This window comes from Protopterus annectens, chromosome 12.part0 (genome assembly GCF_019279795.1).
Source record: "Protopterus annectens isolate FY-2018-M chromosome 12.part0, PAN1.0, whole genome shotgun sequence".
Classification (NCBI taxonomy): domain Eukaryota; kingdom Metazoa; phylum Chordata; order Ceratodontiformes; family Protopteridae; genus Protopterus; species Protopterus annectens.
Genome location: NC_056746.1, coordinates 305,000,462 through 305,028,379, shown reverse-complemented (window position 1 = coordinate 305,028,379; position 27,918 = coordinate 305,000,462). Strand labels below are relative to the sequence as shown.

The 27,918-nt window shown below is 41.2% G+C and overlaps 1 protein-coding gene across 1 annotated transcript in view; it reads left to right on the top strand.

Moving 5' to 3' along the window:
* Positions 1-11,379: 11,379 nt before the first annotated feature.
* ATP5MF (ATP synthase membrane subunit f) overlaps positions 11,380-27,918 on the top strand; it is an 88,817-nt gene continuing 72,278 nt past the window's right edge. Inside the window, exon 1 of the mRNA XM_044089375.1 lies at positions 11,380-11,523. Coding sequence (XP_043945310.1) covers positions 11,508-11,523 — 16 coding nt within the window. The 5' untranslated portion in view covers positions 11,380-11,507. The remainder of the gene's footprint in view (positions 11,524-27,918) is intronic.

Here is a 27,918-nt window from a genome sequence, read left to right as displayed (position 1 = left end):
ACTGAATGATAAGTTAGTTAACAACAAACAGAGCCTAAATGTTCCAAAAGAAAGATGCGCAGGTAAGATTTTTTTGAAAATAGTTTTGAAATATTTTCAAGAATGCCAAGAACAATGTCATTGTTAATCAAGTCAATTAGGGGATTTCCTCATGCAGGAGTTCTCATTACAACCTCAAATTTTCACTTACCCGAGATATGAATATGAAATTGAAGATTAAAAGTTTCTTTCGTTCGAAAGCAAACTGTAGATTTTGATGGTGAGTAGTGATCAGCCTCTGAAATGGCACCTTCCACACAGAGTGAGCTTTCAGAGTGAGAGCATGCAAATAGTCAGTCAGTCAGTTACATAGTTCATTTAAGTTCAATGCTCCTGCCATCCATCCTGATGTATTTGTATACAATAAACTAATTAAATGAACACTCAAGCCTCAACGTCTTCTTAATACACTTAAGAAGAGCGAAAGATGGATGATAGAAAGAAGCCAAGACTCTGAAGTGATGAGACACCGAATTGGAAGACAAAGGAGCCTGGTCTAAATGCAGGGGGGGAGAACTGTCAAAGAGAAGTACACTTATCAGATAAAGGAGGCTTCTGGGCAACAGACATCTAAGAACCCTTAGCAGAGGGGCCTCCCACCCTTCCTGCCCTTAGAGACCTAGCAGAGATGCTTGCAAACAAAAGTAGATCTAGAAGAATAATTCCTCTGGAACTTAGGGACAGGACAGACAAAAATTTCTTAAAGAGACTTAAACAAATCAGCAGCAGCAGTCCCAAAAATATACGTATTCCCCAAAGGAGCATCCAACAATTTGGCCTTAATGTCCTCAGGAAGAGACAGAAGATGAAGCCAAGAATAACACCTCATGATGGACCTAAAAGCCACAGCCCTAGAACAGGCATCAGCAGCATCATAGCTACACTTAATAGACCGGCGAAACACTTGAGAAGCAGAACCTAAAAAAGATAAGGCAGAGGATTTGCCATCAGAATAAGGGAGAGCAGAGATAACCTGACAATCCTGAGCAATCAAGGCCAGAGCATACCAGGTAATTTGGGTCTGGTAATTAATAACCCCAAAGGTCCAAGTAGAAGCAGTGTAAACTTTCTTGCCAGTCCTCTCCATTGCCCTATTGCCCTTATCAGATGGCAAAAGTTTGGAAGGTTTGTCAGAAGAGACTGACACTACAGCAGGATCAGCAGAAGGACATTTAAATAAAAAAAAAAGACAATCCTTAAGAACCTTATAGAGCCTATCAGGTTTCTTAGGATCAGGATGATAATCAGGGGATTTGGAAGCAGCAATGAAAATATCTAACAAGGCAGCCAACACAGTAGGAACTGCCAATGGTTTAGAAGTATCCACCTGAAGCAACTCATAATATCTTCTCTGACTATCCAACACTTGAGAAGAATCCCACTTAAAGAATTATATTATCATAGCAATGAGAAGAATCCCACTTAAAGAATTCTATTATCATAGCAATTGTGCCCCCAAAGGACAATTCCTCGAAAGGAGACTCAGGGTTAACAGTCTCCTCATCATCAGAACCATAAGCCCAAGGTGAAGGTATCTGTGAAGAATAGGGCACACTCATCTGAGAAATCTGGTCCCTAAACCATTTAGAAGGGGTAGAGGTCCAAGGAGGAGCAGGTACTGAAACCCCTTGAGAAGGCTTTAGGGCCATTAAGGCAGAGAACAACCCCTGAGTAAACTCCTGCCATTACCTTTGAGGATCCACAGGACAGATGGAAACATGCTTCAGTTTTTGTCTTTTCTTAGAGAGGACATCAGCCTTAACAAATACCATAGGTCCTGACTCTTGGCGAGATTCTAGAAGGCAACCCGGAACTTCCTCCCTGACCAATATCTGTAGAATCCCTCTAGGACACTCGGAGATAATCAACTACAGTTCCCCCTCGATGTCCACAGTAGACGCCTGCAAAGCCTCAGAGAACATGCAAACAGACAGATCCATGCTGGCCTCCTACTGGGTCATGACAGAGGAATCTGACGTAAACACCAAACAAACTACAGAGCTATTACCTGCTTCTAGAGGGATGTCTGCTGGAGGCTGGACAGCTAAAGAATACAGCTGTGACTTCTTGGCCTTCTTCTTACCTAGCAGGAGTATCTCAGGGTTAAAGGATTCTGCTATGGTACCCTGGGCTAACTGTCTAAGGCATTGATTTTCAAGATAAATGGCCAAGGAAGACAAACAGCTCGAGTGTTTTAGGCACAAATGCCTTAAAGATACTACAAGAGGTATGATCATGGGAAGCACCCAAATAAAAAAGACATTGCTTGTGATGAACCCTATGGGGAATCTGCCTCCCACACTGACATTTTCCCCTCTTGGATGACATGAACTCTAGGTAGTGATAAAAAATACAATAGGATTCGAACTGGCGTCAAAAGAAGTTCTGGGTAGTTGTGTTCGTATGTTCCTTTTATGCTCTTTGTTCTGTGCAGGGAGCATAAATGTGACATACGGTGCAAACAAGAGCTTCTCCAAGCTTATCTATATTGGCTGAGCGACAGGCTGCCTGGGGAAGGATATCCCTTATGTACTAAATACTGCAACAGTGATATGGAAAGACATCAATAAATATCTAGGTGTCTCGACACCTGACATCAGATGTTTACAATGTGCTCTAAGTTAGTACTGTGGGAGACTTGACAACAGTCTGCCCCACCACACATCAACCTGTGTTACATGCTGTCTTCAAGTATCTGAAGATCCATGCTAACTAGCATGCAGCCACTCCCTTGCTCCACAACTTTCTGCTTCATAGGATCATAGGAGTTATTTTGCTATTGACCGGAGGCCATTTCAAGCCAAGCCATTTTATCCCAACGTAATACCATAGATACCCTAGTCAATACCCATCATTGTACTTATTAATGACTGCTCATGTCCAGGAGGGTTGTGGGCACTATCCCCAGTAAAAATCTACAGCGCCCCATCCATGTAACTACTCTTTGGCTGGCTTGCAGCTTTCTAGCCTTACATCACTTTCAGCATCTGATCAGAGCTAGCTGCTTAGCTATGCAGACTGCTGCCATTTGTATGTTCAAGCCTACTTTACACTGCAGTATTATTACAGCTATGCAGTGCAAGCCTTACGAAGGTGCATGGAACATCACTATGAATACCAGCCTTGGTGTGATTATCTTGTTTACAGCTGATAATTTCAATACTTCCTTTTATGTAACAATATTTTTCTGGGGCAAAGCTGAACTGTCTTGCATCTCATTCACTCTGAACAGTTGCAGCAGTGGCACACTCTTCTAAGTTGTTTGCCTTACACTACCTGACTCTTCTTGCAATAGAACCTTTCTCTAACTTCATAAGGCATAATATAAATATAAAAGGTTAAAAATTAAATGAAAATCTTTCCCCTAAAATCCAGTTGTTTGCTGATAATATTTTAATTACTAGTGGAAATGCTGAAACATCTCTAAAACATTTAGTACAATCTATGGACTTCTTTGAAAGACTATCAGGGCTAAAATTAAATCAAAATAAAACAAAGACATTGCTAATAAAGACTACCTGACTCTTACTATATGTTATGGCATGCAGCCACTTTGTTATGTACACCCCTGTTCCCCCCTCCCTAAATGTAATGCTAAATGTCACTAGGAGGTTTCTTGCCTAATAACACTACCTAGGCCATGATCAAGTTTATATTCTGAATTATTACTAAAGCTACTACAATTCATTTATCAGCAGCTTAAAAACTAAGATTTGCAACTGTGGCTGTGGATCATAATCCAACAGTGCAATTGTTGCTATAATGCTAGTGAAGCTGGTGTGAGTGTGTGTGTAACATGTGTAGCTGTTTAAACATTTTTCACTAAGACACACAATCTCCTGACAGAATGAGTTGGTATGTATATGGGGAAAAGAAGGAAGCCAACTGAAACTATAATTTGTACTACAAAGATAATGGAACAGAAGGATGACTCATCTGGAAGCAGGAAAACATAATCCTTATAAATTGAAATATAAATGGGCACAAACATGCTTGGGAGAAGATTAAATGCGCATATTTTGGTCAGACTATGCATTGTATGTGTGTATACATTGTATGTGTGTTTGTACGTATTTGGGGAGTGGAAATGATCTACATTTTTCCCTTGCTCCTTCTACCTGATACGTTTGTTTTTAGTGCTTTCTGATCTTACGCCATGAATTAAACTTCTTCAAATAAGTCTCTTACATTTCTCAATTATTTCTTAACCTGAGTGATAGTTTTCTACTGTCTGCTTGTCCTGTGCAGCATATCTTTTGATATTTACTTTGTTTGATGATGTCCTGGATTAAAAGTATGATTCCAATTTGGTAATGTACTAATCTTTTACACATTTTATAAATGCTACAGTAAAGCTTAGTATTTCTAGTCGAGAGTACCTAACCAGAAAGGTATATACTCTACAAATGTAGTAGACTCGCAGTCACATTTCTGTACTACAAATCTAGAACAAGTAGAGCAAAGATGTGTTCTGAACTGGTTGACAAAAAGGCATGAAACAATGACTTCCCCTAGAATGTAATGAAGGTGTATGTTTAAAAATTCTGAGAGCGATAAACAGCAGCAGTATTTTTTGTAGTTGAATACCTGGCCTTGCCACAAAAAATGTATCCTTAGGTGATCTTAAGGATGTATGCAGTTTAGATGAATTGGAGCAGGTATTTGAAAACAGGGGGCAAAGATTTTGACTGCCTAATACCTTCATAGTTTTGGCACCTTTGCTGGCAGCCATTCCTGCAACAGTTCTAGAGACATACAGTTTTATTGCTCCAAATCAAACCCATAACATAAGTAATGGCTAGAATCTATGCAATGCATTAATTTACAACACCCTTAATCAGTATGAACATCTTTACCCACTGGATGACTGAAATTGATTAACATCTATAAATGGTGAAATATGGTGGATTCACTGATAAGCCTGACCATAGTTTAAGGGATGCTACAGTTTGCATATTGTAGTGCTGTATACAACTGGAGGTCTAGCATGGAGAAGCTGTAAAAGTGAGGACTTTCTTGATCTGTGTTGGCCTAGGATTTTCATAGGTGTGTACTAGTCTAATAACCACTGGGGCCTTTTTAAATCTATCCATGCATCCCAAATCTCTGACAAGTTCTGGTACCCTTGGTAAACTTAAGAAGGCGCTTGGAAAAATGAACCATTTACAGGCTGCCTGTGTCTTTTAGAGACATAGGTGCCAAACCAGGATTGAATTTCCCGTCCCCCATTCAATTATCCAAGTTACACTTGAATTAAATTAGGGAGGATCTCTGCTTCACACGGATGGGGAACCTGTTGCAGTTGTTCATTTTGTGATAAAATGTATTTTTTATATATATATATATATATATATATATATATATACATACATATATCGTGCACTTATCTTGACGCATTTTATAGCTCAGATTACCAAGATATATTGAAAAACATATTTCTGAATTTTAAGGTTGATTTTTTTTTTTAATTACAGGACACAAAGAATTTTTGACAAAAAGCATTTTTATATAAAACATTTTGATATACATCATAGTCTCATAATGCACTGTAATATTACTTTATACTGTTATTAAGATGCAATAAGAAAACATACTTTTTGGAAGTTTTGAGATGGAGTTTTCCTTTAAATGTAACTGATAAATAGTTAAATAGCATTGTAGTAGTGATTGTAACATGTCCTGCTAAAACATTTTTTAGCTACATAGATGTTTAGATACCATAGCATAGACGTTTAGTTACCACTGCATTTTGATAGAAATCATTTTTATACAGAACATTTTCTAAAGTGCACTGTTTCATTTTCTGTCTTGTAAGAAGGAATGAAAACATTTTCAGAGTTTACAAGCTGGACCAAGTTCTCCTTCACGTGTCACACCCTACCTCTGAGCAGACGTTGCCTGTTTCTTGTTTGGCTTTTAGCATTTAGCAAAGGCACCATCTTCCAGGTCTGGTTACCAAACAGGCTCATTCTTGATAGAAAAAGTTTTTATTTTATATTGAATATATTCAGATATACAGCATTTTTAGACAATACAGCATAATTTTGCTAGCTCTTGTAATGGAAGGGTTTCTGTTTGGGGCAATAACATACATACTGCTGTAAATTTACATGCAAGATGTAATAGCATTAAGAACAAGAGCCCTTCTTGTCTCTGTAACTCAACAGATAAGCATAACGTGTGCTAATTATGTGTCCATGATTTTTGCCTGATGGCTCTGAATTTGTAGTGGCTCATAGGAAGTTACTAGGCTAATAACCCTAAAGCCTATACAAGCCTAGCCATGTTATACCTGTGTTCCCTGATTGATCATGATAGATGGTCTATATTTGCAGCGCTAGTCTATGATCAGTACCATCTGCCCCTATCCAAGATGGACACAGGTGCCACACCCAGGGTGAAATTACAATCTCCCTTCCAATTGTCTAAATTGCTCTTAAAGAGGGCCATTGCGGAGCTTTAGGAGTTTGTTCCAGAGGAGCAGCAATGTCTGGGAGACATATCCGTCTCTCCAGCATGTCCTGTTAATGTCACAGGCTACATTAAGATCCCTGTAGTGATTGAATCTTGTCCCATCTAACTTACAGATGTGCAGCATTTCCATTAGGTCTGGTTCACAGACTGGTCTGTAGGTCAAGCACAGGTCACCTCTCAGCAGCCTATAAGATACAGAGTACAGTGACAGGGCTTTCAGTCTATCCACATAGGTCATGTTTTGAAGGCCCTGAATTTTCTTGGTGAGAAACCTCTGTGGTCTCTCCAGCTGCTGCAGTGGTCTAGTGAGGTACATACAGAAGGGAGCATTGGTTTACCTTTAAAATGTTGACAGTCGGAACATCGAACCAGCTTCCACAAACTCTGAACTGTGCCTGGTCAAAACCTCGAATGCCGATGTTCCAAACCACAAAATCTCACCCCCTTTTTGACCCCATGTTACCACTTGTTTGTAGGTGTGGTGCAGTCGGAAATGTCGAGGTTCGATGTTTTTTCAAATATGTGATGTCTCGGCGGTATGGATTTTGCAGAAACATTTCAGTGGTACACCTGTTCAACTTTGTGCAGTTTCCATTTTAAAGGTAAATTGGCAGCATTGTACTATATTAGTGGTCTGATTGAGAGTCGAGTACAAAGGAGTTCTAACATCCCTAGTCTTGGATGCGATGCCCTTACGTATGACATGTGCAATGTAGAAGGCTTTCTTTACTACTGTGGACACATGGTGATCCAAGTTTAGGTTGCTGTCATCATGTGTTCCCAAATCTAACATCACTGGGTTACAGCTTAGGGGGGGTACTGTCTATATTGTAATTTGCAGGTACTTCCCCTTTGCCAAAGGGGATAATAATGCACTTTTTTTGCATTTAATTTAAGTCCGTGGCTTTGGCACCAATCTCTGTGTTAGCCCCTTTTGTAATATGTCAATATCATTACGGACTCAATTGCACCCAGTCTGCAATCATCAGCAAACTTGGTAAGCCACATGCTGTCTACTTTCACCTGGACTTCCGAGAAGCAGATTCCAAATAGCAGAGGGCCCAGCACAGATCCTTGTGGCAAACCATTGGCAACTGGTCTACTAGTAGAGGTGGAATCCCAACTTTGACTATATGAATTCTGTCGGTAAGACAGTTAGCTATCCATTTAGTGATGTAAGGATTAACCCCCAGCTGGGTGAGTTTCTCAATGATACCTGAGTCAAGACAGATGGAATGTACTGTTTTGCCTTCATCCAGGGCTTTGGTGACATTCTCAAAGTCCACCAGGTTTAATAAGCATGATCTACCCTTAACAAAGCCAAACTGGGTCAAAACAAGAGTTTTAACATCACCTATGTCTTTCTTAATAAGGCCTGTGACGATCCTTTCCATGGCCTTGCAGAAGGCTGGTTAGGCTTATTGTTCTTTAGTTCCCAGGGTCAGCTGATGGACCACCTTTGTGCAATGGGGATTACTGTTACTCTTTTCCACTCTGCTGGAACAAAAACAGTGGGACTTAGGCTGTGGTTAGAGTGCTAAGTGGTTCAGCTAGGTCCTGTTTTAGCTTGTTTAGTAAGCAGTCTGGGATGTTAGCTGGTCCCGTAGAGGCAATGTTTTAGGCCTTGGAGAGCACGGTTATGACATACTCTTTGGAGATACTAGACAGAAGACTGGTGGCTGATATGCTTTGCAGTATGAGTGGTGGAGACACAGGAGTGAAGTTTGTGCCAAATCTGTGAGCTAGCAGGTTGGCAATTTCATCAGGTTCAATATGAATGGTACCATCCACTACATGTTCGGCACAAAACTGGGCCATCCCTTCATAGCTAAAGAATAACTTATGATTATCCTTAGCTAGGGATGCTAATTTAGCTTCACAGTTAGCTTTAGAAGATTTTTCAAGATATCCGATTTGTTTGTTCAAGCTGTGGATGGTGTTTTTCCTCTGCTGAATCAGTTCCCTTTTGTTCTTAGACCTCAGTTTCTTCCTTTTATTATATAAGCTATTTATACTCAAGGTCAATCAAGGTGGCTTGTTTTCGTGAGGACCTGGTTTTGATCCATTCAGTTACTGCCAGGTTTATACAGCTGTGTAAATGTTTATACAGGGCATTCATGTACATCTTTGCATAGCAGTCTTTGTCGTTTGCGTTAGCAGGGGGCTTGAAACTATTTATACCATTGGTTAGTAGGCTGTAGTTTGTTTGGAAAAATTTTTCATATTCTTAGCTCCTGGAGGGGGTCAGATCCAATTGTTCGAGACTGATTTATGACCAGACCTTACCAGGGAGGGCAACACACAGGGGGTTGTGGATTCATCCCCCAGCCCCTTCTAGGGGTACAGACTATCTGTTCCACAGCATTTGTATTGACAAAGTCCAGGAACCTCAGGGCAAGCATGTTTGTGCTCAGATATAGCTCCCAAATGATGGAAGCATAACTGAAAGAGGGTCTTACACAAACAGATAATTAATGTCAAATGTCATGGCTTTAAACTCAATGCAAAAAAATGTATCATCATCCCTTTCGGTAAGGGCGATGTTCCTGCTAACTACCACATCACTAGCAACACCTTAAGTATGCACTCAGTGGTGAGAGACCTGGGCAGACTGCTTGACAGCAACCTTACTTTTCACCACCATGGCTCCACAGTGGTAAGAAGAGCATTCTATACTGCTCATCTGGGTCTATATTATGTCATCGAAAAACGAGTTCATCGAACACATTTTCATTGACCACTATACAGGGGAAAAAAATCACTTGGTCAAACAAAAACAAAACAAACTTTCAAACCCTACAACATGGGGGGGGGGCTTCACTCCCCCCCACACCCCCTAACTAAATATACCAACTCCAATAATGCACTACAGTGGGGAAAAGGCCAAATCCCTCACAACGGCCAAGAGTTTTTTCCCCTGGGAAAAAATTTGCTGAAGTGGCAGTTCAGAGATTAGTGTTTTCACTGTGTATCAGTCGACAAAAACCTGTTCGATGAACACATTTTTCGATAACATAATACAGATCCGCTCATTTCAAAGTAAGGGCATTGCCTCCAGAAAAAAAGAAGTTACAACCTCCCTGCACTCTTCCCTCATCAGGCCAATAATTGAGTGCAACCCCCCCCCCCCTTTTGGTATGTGCCTTTCCATGTATCTGCGGCAACTGGACATAGCACAAAAATTCGAGGTCTTCACTATCTGTCCTATGTGGATTGCCTGAAATCACTTGTCATTTTATTTTCTTTCATACAGACTACTCAGAGGCGATCTCTGCCTTGCATAAAAGACAATCTTTGATCCTGCTTTATTAGAAATGCTGCATCTCCGCAAGTCAAATGGTACACGGGTTACTCTCCCTAAATACATTAACCTGGTATGTGACATTAATAGAAGCTGGTGGAGGGACAGATTTATCTACCAGGGGTTTCCACACCTCAGGAACAGACTCCCACTTCGTGTCAAACAGAGCACCTCATTGGCCCATTTCAAATGCAGTCTGGACGGGTAACCATAAATCCTCTCCCCTCCCCCCCCCCCCCCCGGGGGTTCCACCTGTGTACCTCTCAGACAAGGCCAATAGGTGCTGATCATGGAAATAAGGGTAGAATTTGGCTAGGCTTGTATTGGCCCTAGGGCCATTAGCGTAGTAACTTCCTACAATCCTATGAAATCACCCACGACCAAGGTGTTTGGCTGTACAGCAAATGACTGTGGTAAATCCAGTGTGGCTGTGTGTTTCTCTTGGTTCATGCTGGGGGACCTATAGCTAGCAATGATTTGGAAAGAGGTCTTACCTACAGTTTGTTGAACTAGGAGTAGCTCAAGAGAGTCGTACTGTTTAACCAATCTCGGGGTGCATTTGTCTTTAATGAAGATAGATACACCCCTGCCTTTGGTTCTTTCACCCTCATTTTGAGGTCTGAACGTGTGACGACATTGTAGTTTTGCACTACTGAGGTGCTCTCTGTGGCCTTCAATCACACCGTGACTGCACAGACAGCAGAATCTTCCAAAACGAGAAGTACTTCCAGGGAGTGCAGTTTCCTGTTTAGACTTAAAAAATACTAATTGGCTTTGTCATTCATTCCAGGAGTTTGAAACGTATGCCCAGGGTGACACAGTACTGACTGTATCTCAATTCAACTGCTGTCTCACGCACTAAGATTTGGTAATCTCCTAGTGTAGTACCTCAAGTACCTGTAGTACCACAAGTCTGTGTCAGCTAGCGTCTGGTATGATTCCGCTATTTTTACATTTCCCGCACAAGTTTCTTCCATTGTCAACATCTTCCAGTAAAAAATCTGTACACCATGACCCCAGAATAGGGACAGGGGAAAGCTAAAAGTAACGGTATGGCAGGAGCAAAATAAATATTCATGCGGGCTTGGACTGGGGGCGTGTTCGGGGCGGGATTTGCTACTGCGCATCCTGCGAGGTACTACACTTGGAGATTACCTAAAATTTTACTTTCAGATGAACAATCCTATTTTTAATCAAGTTAAGTGTGGTGTTTGCACCACTACAATAATATTCACTTATAAATAAATGTCTAAGTTGCCTCCGAGGATGTCACCACTACCGCCACGTCAATCCACAAGAAGTGAAAAAATTGTGTTTCATTATTAGGCTCCCCAATGAGTTGTCATCCAAGTAACTTCGCTCTTAAAAACAGAAGATCCCAAGTTAAAGACCAATGCTATCAGAACACAACTAGCTATAACGTTTTATGACAAACGCTCAGAACAAAAAATGTACTCGGCTGAATGCAAAATATCTTGACTACTTACACCCTTGAGTACTACCCCTTATTTTAATACTTCTAGTGCAAACTGCCTCTTCCGGACTACTTATACCATCTCACCTACGTCCGAACAAGCAGAGCATAAGATTGACCGCATTCCCATGATGCTTTTCTACTTAATGACCTTACGCAGAGTTCGTAGTGCATGCGAAATTGTAGAACCTGCCTCCTGGAAATCATTGAGAGAGCATCATGGCTGACAAGCTTGGTGAGTCTCTGTATGAACGTTTTCATTGTGAAGTATCATCTCTATAATTTGCTTAAATATTTTGTAAAATAAACTCTAGCACGTCTCTATTTAGTGGCGGTAGCCACGTTGATGTAGTGTAGAGTGTAAATGTCAAGCTTGATAACAGGATTTATAGTAGTATGTCCTTTGTCAAGGACTTTTTTTCTTGATTAGCATTACGTCCCTGAAGTGTTTATATTGGGGGGGGGTTAGTTATTTGTTATGTCGCTTTCTCGCATGTACGTTGACGTTAATGTTCTGTAATGCAACTGTGAATTCGGCTAACAGATCCCCGCTATTATATTCTTGATTGTCTGCAAATATTTGACATATGTCATTTGAGTGAAGCTATGTGTTAGGTGACGATGTTTATATTCGTTTGCAAAAAAAAAAAAAATGTTTTATTCTGTATTGTAATACTGCTCTTATTGCTGTGTGTTTTTGTTACACTAATTGCTTTTCTGTTGTTCTGTATTCTAATTAGTTACTAACTTCTGCTTAGTAGTTTTAGTTAAACTCTTGTATATATTTTTTTCTTAAGTGTGTTACCATAGACTGTTACAGTAGAGCTTTTCTCCTCGGGCCTCTACTGAAAATGGACATGTATCCAGTTAGACTAGCCCGGTCAACAAATGTAAAATAAATAAATAAATAAAATATTCTTGTGTACGAGTGACTTCTCCTTGTGCTGGCGGTTGTCACCGTTTTACCTGAAGAATTTATAACACAGTCCTAAAGTATAGAGAACAAATAACCAAATTCTGCATTTTTCTGTTTGGATATTATTGTCGCTACATTCATGCAGCAAGTCTGTATCCTGGGTGTCATTCATCTGTCATTTTTTGCTTTAACACTAGCTGTTTTGCTTCAGGAATTAACAGCGTTTTCAGTTTTTTGTACTGCTGTAGATGTGTAGACTGTAAGCTGCAAGTGTACGCCTTCATTTAGTATGTGTTAATCTATGTAAACCATGTATTGATTGATACATTTGTATGTCACAATTCTGATATATCGCTGGTCATGTCATATCATTCTGCTCTTACTAATGGCGAGAAACGTAAAACTAATCTTGAGCTCAACAAGTAGCATTTGCGCGGCAGTGTATTAAGCCGCCACATTGTGATTGAGCGACGTAATGACTGTGAATGAGTTCTGGGTCTTTTTACGACTATAGCAAGTTTCTTCACGAGTCTTTGTATTTCGTGGTAGGAACGCGTAAAGAACTCCTGAATCTGATGCCCTCTGCCATGATTGGGATCCTGTCACCAAAACTGTTAGAGTCCAGCTAAATGCTCCCATTGTTAAGTAAATCAGAAGTGCTCCCCTACTTTGTTCTGGAAGACCATACAGGGTATTCTTAGGAAGAAGTTATGGTTGTTAGTCCAGTTTTATTTTGAAAGTGGCTAGGGTACTATTTTGGTATATAGGAGAAGCAGCTTATTCTACGGATGGGAGAGGCTCCTTGTCTGTCCTGTGAGTGACGTAAAGACCTTTTTGGTTAGGAGCTTTTGGAGTCTCTCATATTGAGTAGTACGCTTGGACAAATTGAAGGAACTGTTAATAGCTAATGGCTGGTCTAATGTTTTACGAATATAATGGGATCAAAACATCATTATAGCTAGAGGCCATGGTTTTGGAGTAGATTTTTTCAAACTAGTGGAAGTTTAGTAGTCGTGTGATGGTGAAATGTCGATATGGGTGTTAAGATCTTTATCAGTTTTATCAGTTTGGATCTGTGTGATGGGTGTCAAATTTTTGTTTAATAGAAGTGCAGTGCATTCTTTAGCTTATAGTTGAGGTCATTGGCATTACTCAGTGTGTTGGTGAGTTCCTATTGGAGTTACAATGTGTGAGAACCAGAAAATACACCCCTGGAATCCCATCTGTGTCCCTGCAGAACAGAGAAAACAGGTGCTGACTTTGTGGGAACATGGGTGAAATTCTTGGCTAGGCTTGTAAGGGCCTCCGGGCCAATAGCCTAGTACCATCCTATGATTTAAGTGCCACAGAGAAGAGGGTCTAATACAGATTCTTGAGAAACTCCACTGGTTAATTTTTTGCATTCAGGGGAATCGGCAGCAATTTTTTACTGCCATGGTTCTATTAGTTAGTCATTTGGCTGTCTAGTTAGTAGTCTTTAAGGTCTGAACTCTTAAACCTTAAGCTTTTAAAAGCTTATTAGTAATACTTTTTGTGAGGGCTTGTATCAAATGGTTTAGCCAGGTTGAAGGAGGTAGCATGCACAGAATATCCATGGTCTACTGCTTCTGTGACTTTAGAACAAGAAAAATAGAGTAACTAGATTGGTATGTGATCTACAACTGGGAAATATCTTTTGTTTAGGTCAACATGCTGAGAAATGATGTGCTCCATATCTTTGCATTTGAAACTTGTAAGACTTATGGGACTGTAGTTGCTTGGGTCAGTGGTTGCGCCACTCTTGCATTACATCACTGCGGCTCTTCCAAGCATCAGGTATGCAACTTGTGGAGCAATTAAGGTTAAAAAGCTTAAGGAGCAGAAATAGGCCATAGTTGGCACTAACAAGGAGGCAGCTTGGTGTGTTGTCAGGGTCCATGGACGTAAGTTTGCTTATGGTTATGATCCATAATGATTTTAAGAGGGTCAGGGAAGAGACAATTGGAGCCATGTGGGAGGTTTTGAGCTGCCTCTGTAGCAGCTCAGCTTTTTCCCCCACCCAATCCCTCCCTTTGGACCATACCTGTAACTTTGATGTCACCAGCCTCCATCAGAGATCATTGCAAAAGTTTCCCATAGAGCTGCCTTGCCACATTAACGCCAATCCTTACTTGCCTCTTTGTCAGTTGCCTGAGCTGCCACAGCTGCCACTGGAACCCAGGTCAGCTTAGTCAGGGCTTTATCCCTGTATGCAGCAGGAGCAGCAAGAGATCAGGTTCACCTTGTGAGTAATGTATTGTAAAATTAATGAGGTCTGTTATGAGGTCTGTTATGAACATAGGTACTCCCCCCACAGTTGCCGGTGGGCTTGAAGGAATAATGATAATAAACCCAATTGCAGAGGCAGTGCTGTGAGTGCAGTGACAAAGTTTGAGTTGCTCCACACATGGATGTGTTCAAACTACAGAAGGGCCTTGGTTTCTGATAATGCATTCCATTGATTAGCAGAAACAGATGGTACAATTAAATCCATCTTTGCAGACAAAGTTACTGTGGCAATTTACAATTTTAGTGGGAAAACACTACTGCAGAAGTGGATGAAATCAACCAGTAATTCAGAGGGTGGACATGGACTGTCATGGTTAACATGTTGCTGCTTCTCTCTCTTGTATGGAAGACTGGATTAGTGCCTTAAGGATATGTGTGTGTGTCTGTATGCTTTTAATATGTATTAAGTTGATGCATTTAAGAGACAATCTCTCCATAACTGTTGACCATCAGTTTTTTTTACAGTGGGCCTGGCTATGACATTTTGGTTGCTGATGATCTGCAGGTTTGAAGGGTGTGTAGAGACTAATATGAATAGTGTAGAGAAATAAAGATGAGAGGTGGTACTAGTAGAGTTGTGGGGTGGATAGGAGCAGTGAGTGGAGTTTAGGAAGAGCTGTGCAAAAGTGAGCTTGACACTGGGAGGAAGTGAGGGCATCTGGGATTGGGAGTAGGTTGGATAAGTTGAATTGCAAGATACCAGTCCTCCTTGGGTCTTTCTACTTGCCCACTTGCTTGAGTGTGTGAACTGGACATTGTATGTCTGAATTATTAATTTGTGTATTGAGAACCATTTGATAAAGTGTACAGGAAAGATAAAAGCAAATGCCATAAAAACACAAAACAGGAAAGATTAGTTGAGATTGTTTGCAAATTCTTTTATATAAAGAATTTATGTACCAAAACTTGTAAAAGGACAAATGGAAATTATATTGATCACATTTTATTTACTTTAGAACTTTCTTAGTTGTAGTTTGCGCTAGGAATAATCGCCACCCCTGCAGGTATCCAGTATCCTTTGCTATTTGCACTAAGCATAGTTCAGGTCATTTTCTGTATTTAACCTCCTCTGGGATTAAATGGCCCACACAGAATCGCTCCAAGTTAAAAGTAATACATTTTATTACAGAGAGTTGACTGTATAATACATTTAAAAAAAAAAATTATGGAGTAGGCATCTTCATACACCTTCCTTGGAAGGAATGGAATCTGTTAAACTCACTCTGAGTGGGAACATACAAAAACAGTTTTGTAAAACAAACTTCCATTTGTGTCTTTAGAAAAACGATTAAAAATCTTAAAATGGAATTGCACTAACAGATTTTTAAAATTCCTTGCAGAATACTCTGTCATGAATACTGGGTGAGCAAATGAGTATAGTAAGGACATGATTTTTTGAGCTGGGATACAGGATTTGCCTTGCCTAGACACAGTAAGGCCTTGCCAAGCTTAATTCTGGAGGTTGGCAAAAAATAATTACTAAAAAAATGCAAATCAAAATCTAAACCAGCCAGCTTTACTTAAAGTAGTGAATGTTATAATGGAGATAAAGAAGAGGAAGTTGGATCTTTAGAAAAGAGTAGGAGTAAATGGAACTTGTGTAAACATTGCATGCAGAAAAATGTCTTGGAGCGGGAATGGGGTTTAAGAGAAGGCAGGAACTGAATAATTTATGTAATTGGTTCTATTATATTCTATAGAACAATATATATTGTATAATGTTTGTAGATGTGAACTTGTTAATATGATTTGATTACTTTGTCAATGTCACAATGATTCAATAAAGAAAGGTGTTTAAAATAAAATAAAAAAAATTGCTGGTAAGTCCAGTTCTAGTTACTGATAAGTCCATATATCTGTTTCTAAGGTACTGTTTGCTGATACTGTTTTTGAGGTCGGTGCACAATCACAACTCAACTGGTCTCCATTATTTGGTCTTTGGTCAACACCCGTCTGGATCACTTCTTTGCTCTGTGTGCTGGGATCTGGATCCTTTTTTTTTTTTTTTTTTTTTTTTTTTTTATTTAATTTTTTCCCCCTCCAATTTGGAGCTGATTTTGTGAAGTGATGTGCGTTCTGTTTTGTTTGCTTCTCTTGTCAGTTCGACTCCACTTGCGTAGGAGAATGTCTTGGACTTTGTAGTTTCAGCTCCACCTTTTTTAAATATGTTCTTCAGGATTTCCCATGGCGTCTGCCCCAGATTGCAGTTAGTCTTAGCCTTATTCAAAACTTCAATAAAAGCGACTGATATATTTATGTCACTATTAACCCTAGCCAAAATGGAAACCTTTCTTTGTTTCTCTCGTTTCGTAGTTTCGGCCACTGAAGAAGCCAAAGACAGTTTTTCAAATGTTTTTTCTGTATTTGCAAGATCTATTTACTGTGCTTTATTAATAGCTGCAAGTACAACAAGCTAGTGTTTTTCAAGCATTTTTTCCTGTTCCAAGTAAAAATTATTGTAAGAATTTCTTGTGGGAACTTTCTCAACCCTTAGCCCCCTAGGTGCTTTCTGATCCATCAAACTGGATTTAAAATAATTCATATCCCATTGTGATATTCTATCAACTCAGCCACAAAGTTTTTTATAAAATGTGTAAGTTTGGTAAACGTTATCCTCCCCATATCTTCAGATTTGGACATACCATCCTGCTAATCCACCTCTTTCCGTCAAACCAGCATTTTTAAAATATCCCAGGACACTTCACCAAAATGAAGACCAGATTGCCCATGTATCATCATGGGTTTCTAGTTAGTTGAGTAACCGTCCTCTTGTGCCAGGTAAATTACCATAACCTGTGCTGTTTTTAAAGTTTCTTGTATATAATGTACATTATCTTCTCCACCTGTCCTTAAATCCTTTCAGATTGATTTTATATACACTGGTCAGGCATACTTTTAACAGACCAAAACTTTTTTATTTCAAATATTTCCAAATCCATATAAATTTACTTCTAGACTTGTGTGTTTTAATTTTGTGGCTGTCTTCATTTCACATCTGTCTAGCTGTTGTATCACAGGAGCGCGTGATTATCACTCTCAAATGGTTATTGACCATATCAAAAGTGGCACAAAGTTTACAGCTATAACTTTTGTTTTCTCTACATTATTTTTGTATCCAGAAAAAATCCAGCAGCTCTGTGATGTATAATATATTGTTAGCAAGTAAGTAAGGCTATCTGCCCGAGGGCCTAAGTAAGCCTAGCCAACAAAGTTCCTTGGCTTACGCCACCCAAGAAAGTTATTTTCCTGTGCCACTGTCGAGCAGAACCACAGAAGTGATCCTAGGGTGCATTTCCTGTTTCCCATCCACTCCTCAAGATTTTTCATGAAGAGTGCTAATGAGAAACTTTGCTTGACTTAGATGGGTAGCTTGTCCCAAATTATGGGAAGTCTCTGGGACAGGAATCTATCCCTCTAGCGTATCCTGTTTATTGTGGTGACAAGGTTTAGGTCCCTAGAGCATGTAGCTTGGAGGGATGGTGATTTCTTTAGGTTGTAGCATGTCCAACAGCTCTAGGTTTGACATAGCTTTATATGTTGGGCAGAGATCACCTCTGAGTAGGTGTATCATCTACGGAGTAAAGCTGGAGTTTTTTGAGACTGTCAGTGTAGGGCATCTGTTTGAGGCCAGTAGTCCTCTTTGTGTGGTACTTCTGTGGCCTTTCCAGCTGCTGCAGATGTCTTGTGAGGTACAGTCCAAAAGGGGAGTTGTACTCTATAATGCCTCTGAGTGTCGAGTAGAGGGGACCAATGGCCTCTTTGTTTTTTTTTTTTTTTTTCCTGGATGAGAATCCTTTTGTGATGTGTGCCATGTAGAAGGACTTCTGACTACTGTGGCAGTGTGATTATCAAAGGAGAGACTACTGTCCACCTGGGTCCCAAGGTCTCTTATCTCACACTGTTTAGTTCATGGGTACAGAGTTTTTACCAAAAGGGATGACCATGCACATTTTGGCATTGAGCTTGAGGCCATGGCTCTGACACTAGGCATCTTTTTAAGTGAGGCCCTTCTGTAGGATGTCCACGTCATTTGGGACTGTGGCTCCTAGTTTGCAGTCCGCTGCGAACTTTGTTAGCCAGAGGCTTTCTGTGTTAGCCTGTACTTTAGTGGATACCAAACAGGAGAGGTCCCAGAACTGAACCCTGTAGTACTCCACTTGTCACTGGTTTGAAGTCAAATTTGGAGTCTGCAACTTTTACACTGTGGGTTCTGTCAGCCTGTTGGCAACCCATCTTGTGACGTAGGGATTTATACCTAGTTTAGTTATAATTCCAGGATGGGGGATGTCGTAAGCCTTGACGAGGTCAAGATAGGCTGTGTGAACCACCTTACCCTCTTCTACGGCTTTGGTGACTGCCTCAAAGAAGTCGATCTGGTTCAGGAGATATGATCTGCCTTTCACAAACCCGAACTGGGTGGGGTCCAGAGTTGTCTTTGTTTACGAGTTCCATGACCTTGCAGATCAGGCTAATAGGGCGATAGTTCCCGGGATCAGTGGTGGCTCCCCCTTTGTGGAGTGGGATAACTGTGTTGCTGTGCTCCATTCAGTGGGCACAAAGCCTGATGTGAGGCTATGATTGAACATGGTGCTTAGGTGGGGAGTCGGTTTGTTCTGGAGTTTGTGTAAAACACAGCCTGGGATATTGTCCGGTCCCATGGATGCTGTGTTCTTGGCTTTAGAGAGTGCAGCTTTTACCTGCGTAGTTGTGATTACAGGAACTTTGCATTCTTCCAGTATACATATGGGCCCTTTTAGGGGGCGAGAGGGGGGGTAAAGTTAGCACTGAACTTATCTGCCAGGATGTTGGCAATATCAGTTGGTTCTGTAATTTTTGTGCAGTTGTGCTGTAACTCAGAGCAGATCTGGGGGTTGCCATTGAGATTCTTGACATAGCTATAGAATGCTTTGTGGCTGTCCTTAGAATCAGTGGTGATTTTGTTTTCGTAGCTAGCTTTGGAGGATCTTATGGATCTCAGCCTTTTACTGAGGCTGACCAGGGAGCTCCTCCACTCATGGGATTTTTATTCTCTTTTGCAACTGTTTCTTCCTTCTGTTGTACAGTTTGTTTATGGCAAGGGACCAACAGATTGGCTTCCTTTTTTTGGAGGATAGCGTCTTGGTTCTGTTTGGGATAGCATGATCATTCATTGTAGCTAACTGTTCCAGAGCACCTTGTATTGGGCTCAGATGGCCCTAAAAGATGGGGAGAATTGGATGGGAAAAAGAGGATGTAACTTGAAGCCTCCAGAAATGGCTACACCCAATTTAATTGATGTTATTTCCCAACTTTTTTTCCACATTGGGTCTGTTTGAAGTCAGAAAATAGGATTCTGAAACAGACTCTGACTTTCCTTTGACTCTCAAAACAGGTGCTCATTCTAAGCTGTACATTGCATGTGGATTCTAAATGCCTGTCTGTACTGCACAAATCCACTAATGGCATATAAACTATCCTCAGTACTGACCAGCAAAGTGGAAACTTGGTTTGCAGAGCAATCAAATATTGCTGCTGTGTACCTTAATTTATTGTGCTATTTTGGAAAGCGTATTAACCTACTGTCTGCTCTGTCTGTGCCCCTTGCTGTGTCCAACTATACCTGTATTGTTATTATCCCTCATTTCTTTTTTTTGTCTGTCTTCTTGCAGCCCACTGTACAATACTGGCAAACTGATTCTATTCATAAATTCACCTGCTGATCACAAGACTGCTACTCCCAGCAACTTCTCTCCAGTGCCCCTGCTGTGAAAGATGAACAATAAGTATCCTTGGTTAAGCTTCCTGCACCCTACCTGTATTATTTGGCTGTAAGTTACATACTCTTGTAATTATCCTTGTTGCGTGCATATCACCAGGTCAAGGTTTCAGCTGTTGCCTCCCCAGTCCCTAAACAGAACCCGAAATAAAACGGCTAGCATCCTCTACTCTGCTTATACTGCTTCACTCAAACATATTTCTCTCCCACTCTGAGTGGCCATTTACATTTGCGCTTATAAGTACTGTTCTTTTAGAAACTTCTGACTGCTCCTATTGGTATCTAAACCTTTTCCACTCCCCTCCTTCCTTACAAACCCATCTGTCCAGCATCCCCACCACCTTTTTAATCACTATTCCTCCAGCTCATCCACTACCCTGACTTTAATCTTCTTTCCCCCCCCCCCCCTCCATTTATCTCTACTCTTCTGCTTAACCTCTTCCTTGCTCTGAACGCTCTCTCTTAACTCTTCCCCACACCCCATCTGTCTTTCACTTCAAATCTTCTACCAAGTGGTGCTTACCTATAATCTCTATGAATATTCACAGCCTTCTCAACAAGTCAGTGAATTTCACTCGTGGATTGCCCAACACCCACCTGACGTAACTTGCACTGAAACTTGGCTTAAACCCCACATCACAGACAATAGAATTCTTCCCCCTGGGTACAATATCTTCAGTCTGACAGGGCCCACGCTAAAGGAGGAGGTGTGGCTATAATATATTCAGACCAGCTTAACTTGTTCCTTTTCTCCAATTCTCTCCCCAGCTTTCCCCCTGCTGAACTCTTACCAGTCAGGTGCAAACTGAATAATCATACTGTGTGTGTGTGTGTGTGTGTGTGTGTGTGTGTGTGTGTGTGTGTGTGTGTGTGTGTGTGTGTGTGTGTATCGCAAAAAAGAAAGTGAAAATATGCAGACACTGAACTGTAAGTACTTTCGTTCTATTAAGTTGAAAAGAACTTCTTCAGAATACAACTATACAGGAAAACTGTACATTCCTCTAGATAGTAGCCACTGAACAACTAGTGGAAATTTTAAACAAATCAATAAACAGTCTAATTAAAGCACATATCAAATACAGTAAATTGAACCAGAGAGCATTAAGAATTAGAATACTGTAGATGACATCACCATATGGGGAGGTTTTAATTATACTAATGAAGAGCACACTTAATGTTTTCATTGAGGCCAGGAGAAGCCTCTGCATTTAGCATTAACTGCCAGGAGAAGCCTCTGCATTTAGCAATAACTGCCATTTAAGTTCTTTTAACTCCAGGAATGAGTCTGTCTCCAAAAAAGGAATCTGTTTGTTCAATACAAAAAAAAAATAAATTTAATAAACTGTGAGCAGGTAACACTATATATATATATATATATATATATATATTTAGCTAGTGCATTATTTAAGTTCAGTGCTCTTGCTTCAGGATGCTCTTTAATACAATCTGTTAGTTTATGTGTAGTCTTACCAAGATAGCAAGAGAGCCATATACTAGTATACAGTACAAATGAAGAATGGCAGTCATAATACTTAGAAAAGTAAACTGTGTAGTTGCAGTATTTGAAAATGTATTTTTCACCTTTTAAAAATGAAAGGACACACTACACATTTACAGCTGAGCATTCCATTGTTAGAAGAAGTAACATAAGGTGCATGGTGCAAAATTTTTCCAAATGCATTCGGATTGTCTTGGATCTTGTAAAAGTGAAATTAGGTTCATTGTTGAGAGAGTCTCCTATCTGAGGGGAGTCAGAAATGACAGTGGAGTTCTAACATCCTTTGACCTGGATGCTATGCCCTTGCTTATGAGGTGTGCTACATAGAAGGCTTTCCTTACTACTGTGGAAACTGGTTCAAATTGTTGTCAACCTGTGTTCCCAAGTCTCCAACCACTGTTTTGCAGTTTTGGGGGGGGGGGGGTGTTGTCAATATTGTAGATTGTAGGGAATTCTGATTGGCTCAAGGGAATAATAGTGCATTTGTTTTGCACTTAGTTGTAGACCATGGCTATAGCACCAATCATTTGTTTGTGTTGGCCCTTCTTGTAATATGTTGACTTTGTTAGGGGACTGTGATTGTTCCCAATTTGCAGTCGTAAGTGAACTTGATGAGCCAGAGGCAGTCTACTTTGGCCTGGACTTCTGAGAAATAGTTGCCAAACAGTAAGCGGCCCAGCACAAACCCCTGTGGTGCTTCACTGGTGGCAGGTCTACTGGTTAAGGTGGAGTTGCACAAATTTTGACAGTGTGTTCTGTTGGTGAGCTGATTGGCTACCCATCTAGTAATGTAAGGTTTTAGCCCCAGCTGGGAGAATTTCTCAATGTCAGTTGAGGATTGCATCGAAAGCCTTGGCAAGGGTGAGATGGGCTGTGTGCACTGTCCTACCTTCATCCATGGCTTTGGTGACTTCTCAAAGAAGGTTACCAGGTTTAAATGAGCTGGTCTCTGGCTAATGAAATTTGCAGATGACTGCAAACTAGGAACCATAATAGATTTGCCTAAAGATGTGGACATTCTACAAAGATGCCTCACTGAGACTGATACTTGGTGTCATCATGGCCTAAAGCTCAATGCCAAGAAGTGCATTGTCCTCCCCTTTGGAAAAACACCGTACCCATGAACTACCACATAGGCGGTAGCCTAGTAAACACCGAAAGTGTGATAAGAGACCTTACACAGGTGGACAGTAGTATCTTCTTTGATAATCATGTCGCCACAGTAGTCAGGAAATCCTTCTACTTGGCACACCTCATCACAAAGGGGTTCTCCTCCAGAAAAGAGAGGTCATCGTTCCTCTCTACTCATCCATCATCAGACCCATTATAGAGTAAAACGCCCCATTTGGCATGTACCTCATAAGACCCCTTCAACAACTAGAAAGGCCACAGAAATACCCCACTAGGAGGATTGCTGACCTCATACAGATGCCATACGCAGACCATCTCAAACTCCAGCTCTACTCTTGTTGCATATCTCCTACTCAGAGATGACCTCTGCCTAACGTACAAAGCCATGTCTAACCCAGATCTGATGGGCATACTACACTTAAAGAAATCCCCAGTCTCTTTGAGCCACACGTTCCAGGGACCTAAACCTTGTCAGCACAATAAATAGAACATGCTGGAGGGATAGGATTCCTGTCCCATAGACTTCCCATGCTCGAACAGCCTACCCATTCATGTCAAGCAGAGCTCCTCATTAGCCCTCTTTAAGAGAAATCTTGACAATTGGATGGGAAAATGGAAATTCACCATGGGGATCACTGCTGTGGTGCTGCTTGACAGGGGCACAGGAAAATAATTTTCTTGGATGGCGAAAGCAAGGGAATCTCATTTGGCTAGGCATTTATAGGCCCTAGGGCCGATTAGCCTAGTACATACCTATGATACAACAGTTCAGAATAATGGTGAGTGTGGAAGAGAGGTGAAGAAGAGTACAGGCAGGGTGGAATGGGTGGAGAAGTGTCAGGAGTGATTTGTGACAGACTGGTACCAGTAAGAGTGAAAGGGAAGGTCTACAAGAGGGTAGAGAGACCAGCTATGTTGTATGGGTTTGAGACTGTGGCACTGACAAAAAGGCAGGAGTCGGAGCTGGAAGTGGCAGCGTTAAATGTTAAGATTTGCACTGGGTGTGACAAGGATACACAGGATTGTATATTAGAGGGCCAGCTCAGGTTGGATGGTTTGGAGACTGTCGGAGAGGTGAGATTGGGTTGGTTTGGACATGTGCTGAAGAGGGATGCTGGGTATATTGGGAAAAGGATGCCAAGAATGGAGCTGCCAGGTAAGAGGAAGGCGTAAGATGAGGTTTATGGATGTGGTGAGAGAGGGCATGCAGGTGGTTGATGTGACAGAGCAATATCCAGAAGACAGGAAAAAATGGAAACAGATCCACTATGGCGGCCCCTAACTGGAACAGCCGAAAGAGAGGATGACTGTGTACCCTTAACTAATACAAACTGGATTGATTCCAGTGTTTGGAGGTCACCTATGTCCTTGCTGATAAGTTCCTTGATAATTCTTTCCATAACCTTGCAGATGAGGCTAGTTAAACTTGTAGGTCTGTAGTTTCCCAGGGTCATTTGATGGCCCACCTTTATGCAGGGGGATTACTGTTGCTGTTCTTCATTCAGCAGGAACATGGCCAGTTCTCAAGCTGGAATTAGAGAATGCCAAGTGCATCCATTGGGGGGGGGGTGCACGCTCGCGACAACCTGCGGTATTATCTGGTCCCACTGAGGCTATGTTTTTGGTAAGTGCAGAGATGACCTGTTTTCTAGAGATGCTAGGCAGAGGACTGATGTCAGATATGCTTTGGGATATGGTAGGTGGGGATGGGGGGGGGGGGTTGAAGTTTGCATTTGATCAGTCAGCTAGCAGGTTGGTGATATCTTCCAGTGTAGTATGAGTGATCCCATCTACAACCAGTTTGGCACGTAGCTGGGCATTCCCTTTTAGACTTCAGACATGGTTAAAAAAAATGCCTTATGATTATCCGTGGCTAGGGATGAAGAGTTTTTAGTTTCATAATTTGCTTTAGAAGACTTTACAGGATTTCTGATTTTCTTGTTTAGGCTTAGGAGGGAACTCCCTCTGCAGAGTGTTATCCCTCTTGCTTTTGAACAGCAGCTTCTATAAAACAGATTATATAACAAGAGGAAGAAGTCCACCATGGTGACGTGTTTTTACAGGAAGACCTAGCTCTGATCTGGTCAGGTGCAGCGGAGTTTATGCAGTCGCTTAAGCATTGATGTCTTTGATTGCAGGTGGTATGAAGGTTTTTCTGCCATTGTTTAGTAGGTTGTAGTTGGCTTTGGTGTTTTTATAATTTTTTTTGTTCCTATGAAGGTCTGTTCCCAGTAGTTACTTCAAAACAAGATTGATATGTGGTCTGACCTAACCAGGGAGGGCATCACATGGGGAAGTACAATGCCACCCCCCCCCCCATGTTGGTGAGTACTATGTCCAGAGTACGCTAGTTAATTGGTCATGGAGTAGTTCGAGAGAGTCATGCTATTTTGACTAGTCTCGAAGTATTTGTTTTTAATGAAGATGAATACACCTCCACCTTTGGTTCCCTCACGCTCATTTTGAGGTCTGAACGTGTTGAAGGCATTGTAGCCTTGTACAGCCGGGGCCGGGGTGCTCTCGGTGGCCTTGAACCATGTCTCGGTAACTGCACAGACGTCTGCATTCTCCAAGGTGAGGAGTGCTTCTAGGGGGTGCAGTTTCATGTTTAAACTTGGCGTTAAGCAGCATAACCCTGAACTTGTCTGTCAGATTTTGTTACATTGGAAAATTTGTTGTTTTGACATTGCCTAAAAAGGCATTATGTGGGAGGCAAGGGCCTTTGCCAGTGTCCGAACACTTTGGGGGGGGGGTCACAGGTGCACACACTCAGTAGTGAGGTCTGTCTACCATATCCTCCCAGGCTGACTGATACTGGGTCCCACTGGACTAACACCAGAAGCTAAGCCAATTTTTATTTATTTACATTTGTTTACCTGGAGTCTGACTGGGCATAAAACCTTTTTTCAGTGGAGGCCCGGGGAGAAAAGCTCCATTGTTAGTAAACTATTTTGTTAGTAGAAAGAAAATTGTATAATGCAATAAAGAAATAGTAACACATTCATCAAGGTAAAAAGACTAGAACAGAATAAATTGGTCAAGTGGCAGACAAGACCAATAATCTTGTATAACAATGTTTCTAGAATACAGTTCTTACAGTAGTAGCAGGTAGTGACATTGTATACAATGAGTGCAATTACGATACTTCGTCCTAATGTACATGTAGCATAGCAAACTGAAGACTTAAAATCTGATAGATATTAACAGTGATAAAGAAAAAAGACATAAGGTAGTTGTATGACTTAAATTCAGATTTCATTACATATGCAATTAAAATTTTAGTCTGCTAGTTCCATAGTCCATCATTTCTTGTTTATATTGTGGCATCATCCTGGGTGATGGAAGGGTACTGCTTAGGGCTAGGGACATACCTGTCTGGGACACAGAGTTCTGTCATGTCTTTCTTCATGTAATCCAGGGAGGTACTTCTGAAGTCATTCACTCCAATGTAGACTATGACAGAGTCATAACAGTTCTTGAGTGCCTTGAGTGCATGTGTGTTTTGTTGGATCCTAGCATCTGATAGGCAGCTGACTGCGACCTTCTCCTTGTCCAGTCTAGTGAAGGGGAAATATGTGCTTCTCATTGTGGAGTCTCCTGTGACCAAGACATTTTGTGTTTTGCCTTTGGGGCTTATTTTCAAGACGTGTGTGTGTGTGTGTGTGTAATGGTTCCTTTTTGCTTAATAGTGAGTGTAAGTGGTGTTTTGTTTAGGAAGTCGCCGTTCTTTTGGTAGGCTTTTGGTGAGTATCTCTGCATATGTGGGTTTGTGTCTTGGCCTTATTTTGTGTGAGAGGTTAAGCGTGTGCACTGGTAACCTGTTTGTGGAATTGGAGTTGATTCTCTCATGTAAAAACGGTGTATTTGCATCTCTCACAATAGGGTGTTTAGTTTGCTGTAGAAGTAAATGGTTGTCGTCCTGCATGAAGCAATTACTACATTGCCTCAAGATGCTCATATCAATCAAGCTGGCAGGAAAAATGGTGGGAAATTGCCTGTCCGTTGTGGCAGGATTTTTCTGAATGTATTTGGGGAAGGAAGTGGGCTAGCTGTACTTTGGCTTAACTAGTGGGCTAGTTTGACTTGGAGTAGCAAAGGTAGTGGATGCATAGTAGGTTGAGGATGTGTGAGAATGCTGCTTGTAGCACAGTTGAGTTGCCCTTGCTCAGCAGGGAAGCTTGGGGGGAACTGCTAAACCCAGTTGTGCAGTACACAGCAACGAGTAAATGCGAGGCTTATATACAGACTAATTTAGTCTGTGCTATACAAGGCAATGAAACACAATTTCAAAGTACAGAGTAAAAAGCAGTCTCAGACTGCAAAAATGAAGCAGTAAATCAGTTGCATACAGTTAAAGTGCAGTGCTGGTTTAAAATATACTTGTTTCTCTTCCCCCCCCCCAGTAGATGCCTGTGCAGATGCACTCCAGACATCTTAATTAAGATGCCAAATGTTGAACAGCTTTGGTAAACTGAGCTCAAACCTGCCCAAACACAAGGCTTGTATACAGGCAGATTTAAACAGTTTTAATACAGCTACCAATGGAAAAGCCTTTAACAGAGCCTTTGTCCATCGGTCCCCAACTCTGATGGGTCCTGAGCTACACACTTCTGCCAAAAGGGTGCATGGGCTCTCTCAATGTAAGATCGCTGGTGTACATGCACAGCAGTACCAAACAATCTAGATTCAGCAGGTCTGAATCTAACCTATGCTATGTAAGGCAAGGAAATACAATTTCTAGATGGGCAGAAGTAAGGGAGAGTCCCCCGAAGGTCAAAGTGAGTGTGTTCAGCAGTACACCACTAGATGACCTGCAGCGGTACTGACTTCTTCACAAACTGGAAGCTCCTTAAGCAGCCGTCCTTAAGCAGCCGTGAACAGGGGAAGACAACTGAGCACCTCCCAGAGAGGATTCAAAACCTGGAGAAGTCTGCCTGCATGCAAGGACAGGAAACTGGATTTGCACATCGAGGAAGCCGGCCGTCGGGCTGATCAGATAACACAAAGCTTTGATCAGTGATTC